Source organism: Sitophilus oryzae, unplaced genomic scaffold (assembly GCF_002938485.1).
Source record: "Sitophilus oryzae breed Bouriz unplaced genomic scaffold, Soryzae_2.0 scaffold_172_pilon_pilon, whole genome shotgun sequence".
Taxonomy (NCBI): domain Eukaryota; kingdom Metazoa; phylum Arthropoda; class Insecta; order Coleoptera; family Curculionidae; genus Sitophilus; species Sitophilus oryzae.
Window position 1 is genome coordinate 8,115,751 of NW_022146424.1, and position 6,000 is coordinate 8,121,750.

The 6,000-nt window shown below is 33.1% G+C and overlaps 1 protein-coding gene across 1 annotated transcript in view; it reads left to right on the forward strand.

The window, feature by feature from the left end:
- The window catches only part of LOC115881534, a 72,427-nt gene extending 67,108 nt beyond the window's left edge, over positions 1 to 5,319 (forward strand). Inside the window, exons 7-10 of the mRNA XM_030899069.1 lie at positions 910 to 1,086; positions 2,633 to 2,775; positions 2,837 to 3,043; positions 4,248 to 5,319. Coding sequence (XP_030754929.1) covers positions 910 to 1,086; positions 2,633 to 2,775; positions 2,837 to 3,043; positions 4,248 to 4,428 — 708 coding nt within the window. The 3' untranslated portion in view covers positions 4,429 to 5,319. The remainder of the gene's footprint in view (positions 1 to 909; positions 1,087 to 2,632; positions 2,776 to 2,836; positions 3,044 to 4,247) is intronic.
- The last annotated feature ends 681 nt before the right edge of the window (positions 5,320 to 6,000 follow it).

Consider the following 6,000-nt stretch of genomic DNA (forward strand, 5'->3'; position numbering starts at 1 on the left):
ATATCTGTCTTACATCTTAAATGGAATTGGGCAGGACATGTGGCTAGGATGACAGATGGACGGTGGACAAAGAGACTTGTGGAATGGAGACCGAGACACGAGGCCTATAGAAGCAGAGGACGACCTCCTATTCGATGGACAGATGACATTAAGAGGGTGGCTGGAAACTGGATTCAAGTGGCACAAAATAGAAGGAAATGGCTAGAGTTAAGGGAGGCTTTTGTTCAGCAGTGGACGGTATAAGCTAAATGATGATGATGATGATGATTCTTGGACCTATTCTAAGAAAAAAACTTCATATGAATATATGTCATAAACATTTTAACTTTTCAGATACAGGGTGGTAAAATTTTCTAATTTTTTTTTTCAAAATATCTCTAAGGTTATATTTGATGATTGTGTCCATGCATGAAAATGTATATTTTGATATACCAAAAAAAATGTTATATTTCTTAGTTTCCTTCTAGCTGATGAACAAAAAATGATTTCCACACAACGTCACCGCATCATATTTTCAGCAATTTGACCTTGAAATAAACCGAGTTTAATTTTTTAAACAAAAACTATGCGTCCGACGAAAAAAAATCAATAGAAGTGAAATAAAAAATATTTAGAAGTGAATGGCGATCTTGAAGATAATAACATAGGAGTTATTGTGAACTTTTCTTTTTAGAAAGTTTTACCACCCTGTATCTCAGAAATTAAGATGTTTAGTTAGTTAGTAGTAAATATGAAGTTTTTCTCTTAGAATAGGACCAAGAATCACCCCCTTAACTATTGGCATGTCTTTAATGAACACCCTGTATAATAAATTAAAAAGGACTTGAAAGAGAAACCGAACATTTTCTCCCATTTGGCCTTCAATTATCTTGATCACACTGTATATCCACCGACTCTTTGCAATTACAGGTACAGGTTACGCCCATAACGTTGGCGGGTGTTCTTCCCAACGCTCCAGCGTTGCAACATTTCTTCTTATCGAAGAAGACGAACCACAAAAGGCAGAACGAACTTATACCTTATAACGACTGCTTTTACAAGCACATGTACGAGTATAAGTACATCGCGCTGCTTGATATCGATGAGGTAAGTAATTTTACTGTTTTTATTTTTATTATTTTTTTGTTATCGTTGTTTTATAAAAAAAATAATGAAAGGCTTGAAGCAAATAATGTTCAAAGTCCAAAAAAAAATCGTTAATATCGTAAAATGTTCCATAACCAACAACATTATATAAAGCTAAGTGCCACGGCTATTATACCGGGTGCGTCTCAAAAGTGGGTCACCCAACGAGATTTCATTTGTTAGTATATGACATAAATTAGGATTGATTAACGTATTCAATTAATTTGTTTTCTGTCACTTCCTGTTTCACCGGAAATGACTACAACTTTTAATTTTTAAATGGCACCCTCGGTATTTTTTTACTTTATTCGATATAAAATGACACTCTGAATAGAATGACATATCATATATGTCAACTTTTGACATTTTGGTATATGGTTTATTTGAAATTGTAACATGCTGTGCATAACGGCAATTTGAGTCGAAGTACCAACTGTATGGTACGAAATTATTTATAAAAAAATGCTTTTTCTAAATATGCTAATAAGCCATCCTTGTTCCATTTGAAAAACTTGAGATATGATTAAAAATCCGATTTGGGCATCTTTTTGACCGGCCAAGACAAGATAAAAAACACTAGACGTAAAGTAGTAAAAAATAAGTGAAAAAGAATTCAAACTAGGCGTCTTGTTGTGTTGTGACAATTTTAAATGTTAATAAAAGTCCCCAAAAAATGTTAACGCGTAAAGGAGAGCGTAATTAAGGCGTTGTTGGGTGCAATAACATTCAATAACTCAACTTTCCTGGATATTCAACTCTCCCGAAACAACATTTTATAGCTTCCTAATATCTTACACCGATTTGATCATTAGCAAAAATGGATTCACACAAGCAGTACGACGAAACAAGTGAGTAAACAAAGTGTTCGTTACATAATCAAAAAATTAAATAGACATATACTATGAGAGGATGAAATATAATTTGTGTGTGCAATATTTATGATATACTTTTTTAATCAACTAGTAATTAAATGTTTTATGAACATCTTCTAAAATTGTAATTATGTACGTTTAAAAAATTTCGTTATAGACGAAATAGCTCCATTATGTCCCACTAGCAAAACCGATAGTAAAACTATGCTCGCTACCGTAGTTGAACTCATTTAAAAATTTTTTTAACTAGAATAATAAATTATAATGCAAGTTAGACCTTCGGAAGATATCAAAATATTTACGTTTTTATTTTTTTATTTAGAATTTCCACAAATTACACTTTATAATACTTATAGAATAATTATATACTCATTTTTTCGTTTGCCCGCCATTTAAACTCGTGTATTCGTATGTGTCCGTTATTTACGAGTTCTCCGACGGTGGCAGCACCGGCGGAGATTGCACCAAGCCTATACATGGGTTAAATTAATATTGGTTAACAAAAAATATTGATTATCTCGAAATAACGATTTTGGTACTTTTTTCATTTACTTCAAGGCTTCAATAATTTATATTCATAATAAAAAAGATATTATGTAAAGACATTAGATTTGTGACATTTATATTTTTTAAAGGTTATAATGCCCCTGGAAGGTACATCCTGGAAAGAATTAATGGACAAAGTCTTGCCAAAAGCTCTAAAGATAAATAAAGAAGAACGAGCCTCCTATAACGTTAGAAACGTATACTTCTTAGATGATTTGTTGCATGATCATGGGTAGGTTTTTACATTCAGCTATTAGTTTTATTTGCAAATATTTCTAATGTTATTTTTCTAGGTGGTTCAAGGAAATTCCTCGTTACATGCACATGATGCAACACGTCTATAGGACGAAGAATTTCACCAAGCCAGGCCAGTACGTCAAGTGTTTCCACAACACTGAGAAAGTGTTGACGTTACACAACCATTTTCCTTTGAGTTGTCTAGGCAGCGGGTGTACGTCTTATCCAATCGAAACGGGAGATGCACAACTTCAACATTACAGGTAATTTTAACATGAGTTCCTAAACAATGTCTATATCTTTGTAGCGGGTTCGTTTCCTTAAAATAGTCTGGTTTTTTCGCCACTGGAAAATAAATCTACAAGATAAAAAAATTGTGTGCACTATGTGCACATATTTGAAGTGGAACTTCTTACTTCCTTTTGTCTGTCTGTCCGTCTGAGGATTCCATTCGGGTACGAATTAAATTATTCCACGTGTCTAGTTTGGTTCCAATCGACACATAATTAAGAAAAATCCTGATGATTTCGACCATTTAGAGGCATCGGTTTGAAACGTGGAGGACGTCATCCTGTAGCCCGTCCCCAATTATGCCGAAATCGACCTACATTTTTCTTCAGTATCAAGTCGTTGGCAGAGTAAGTCAACCGACGAGTAGCGACAGTCCGGTTTTCAATTTTCTTTGCGGCTGCGCGAAATAAGTAGTCTATCTGTCATGAAGAAGCGAAGTTGCCCCACTTTTGCCATTTATCAAATATCTCTAGGTATATACTCTATTTCAAGTATGCCTCAGGCAACTAATCATTTTTTTAATTATTTTATTAGCTGTAAGATATTTTATACATTCAAATTTAGAAACAGGGATTAAACAAAACAAAAAAATATGTATAAAACTTTATAATTAATTCCACTTCAAATTATGAGCAGTGTATACCATGTTTATAGGACCACTTCATAAGTTGAACATTTAAAGAGGGAGTCTATCTGTCAAACACGTCAAAAGAGAGAGAAAGAAAATTTGGTCCCACCACATCAAAAGAGCCGACGGTTTCTGTCGCTACTCGTCGATCGACTTACTCTGTCGTTGGTCCCACCCAACTTTGGAGGGTGGGACCGTGTGCACCGTCGCTCACATAGCCTACTCACCAATCACCCACGACATCAACTTTTGACGCTTCTTAAGTCAAAACTAACTCTCACAGTGACACGTGTCATACACGGTCAAGTTGGCCTATCGACATACCAAATTTCATTTAAATCAGAAGATTTTTTGATTTGGTTCATTGATTACAGGGTTTCGTAGTGCACGAAACGCTTCTTTTATTATAATTTTTGCATTGTTAAAATCTTTTATTATGAATTAATCTATCCCTGTGTCTCTTGAATGCTGACAAATCCTAGATTTAAACAAAAATAACACACTAAATAAAACTCGATGTTACACATGGACTTTCTTACTAATTTCAGGGCTGACTGCGTCAAAACCTTGAAGAAAACATGCGAAGAATTTCGAAAAACTTCAGTAATGGACACCACCATATGGAAGTTTAAAGACCCTCTTATCCAAAGGGTCAGTTCGACCCTTAAAACGTTAGGATTTTTCAGTAACGCCAACACAAACGACGTTAACAATAACAGCATTAGGTAGAAAAAATCCTTTTTTGAAACCCTCTACAGGGTGGTTTTTTTAAACAAGAGCTGTCGTGTCGTTGTCCACGACAGTGAATAAACCAAAAATGATGACTCCTCTCAAATGTGATATGTTATTTGTGCTGTATCACGATATTCGTTCGTATTTAAGTGTGCCTTGAACAAGAGCCTTTTTGATGCAGATCCTTGAACCAGTGCCTTAGTCAAAATTTCAATTAGAGATGTAAGTATACAAGGTGAAAAATATTTTTATATTACACCAACAAAGTTAAGAAAAATCTATATATTATTTTTAGTGATGAATATAACATAATTTTATGTTGTTTTTTCTTAAAAAACTTTTTATGTATTGTTTTCTCTGTTGTAGGACTTGGAAATAACTATGATATATAATCAAAAATTGATAGTAAAGTGTAAAGTATAAAAGCAATATTCAATATTTTGGAAAATTTTGAAATTTCTCCTTAAAAACCTGACATCCTCAATTTTTTGTTTATAAAAGGTTTGTTTTTCACCAACCTGCTATACGCATACTTCAACAAAATTTTTTCACCTTGTATATATAAAATATATTTTATTAAATTTCTATTCAGAGTATAAAAAATAATGATTGAATACGCCCAACAGCAGACATCAAAATCATCGTCCAAACATTATTTAAGAATTGATCAGTGATTGTGACAGAAAAATTTCACAACAATGACGTTTGACCTCGTGCTATGATTTCATGTCTATCTCATCCATAGATAAAAGAAACAAGTTTAGATTGGAAAGTGCTCATCTTTATAGACATAACATTGCCTTTGCAATGTTAAATACTATTTGGCGCTATTCATTGCTTTTGATAATTTCGGAACGGTTCGGCTTTTTCCAGAAGTATGTCGCCAAATATTATTTATTCAAATTTATTATTTTCTTTTAATTTTTTAAATAAAATACAGCGTGTTGCATATAAGAAACTTTATTTTATATATGAAATACCTGTGTGAAACATTGGAAACCGACGCACAGTGCTTCGAACATATGGCTCTAGAGGACAAAAATGCAAAACTACTCTTTTATTGTAGGCAATTTATTCAAACTAGGTTTATTTGACACAAATGATGAGTACTCTCATTGTACTAAATGATGATGTTCTTAGTCCCACGTTTATGAAAAAAAATCTTATAAATAATAAAAATGTTGGAGCTGTGTTCCATCTAAGGAAATAATAATTTATAGTATGAAAACGGTGTAAGTATTAAATAAATCCCTGTGATAAAAAAGAATTGAAATAACATTAGAACATGATTCCTACAATATAAGCCTAAAGCCCCGTTCTCAGAACTGCGACTGTCGCCAGCGACACGTTAAAAGAACCAATGAGATTTGTACAAAATTCAAACAGCTGTCAATTTTAAATTTAGTACAGCTCCCATTGGTCGTTTGAAGTGTCAATCAGTGTCGCTGTCAACACGACGTAGTTCTGAGAACGGGGCTTAATATAAGATAAAAATGTTTTTCTTTAATGAAAAAGAAACATTAATGTTATATTTAATTAAAAAAAAACTTAAGATACTATAAATTTACT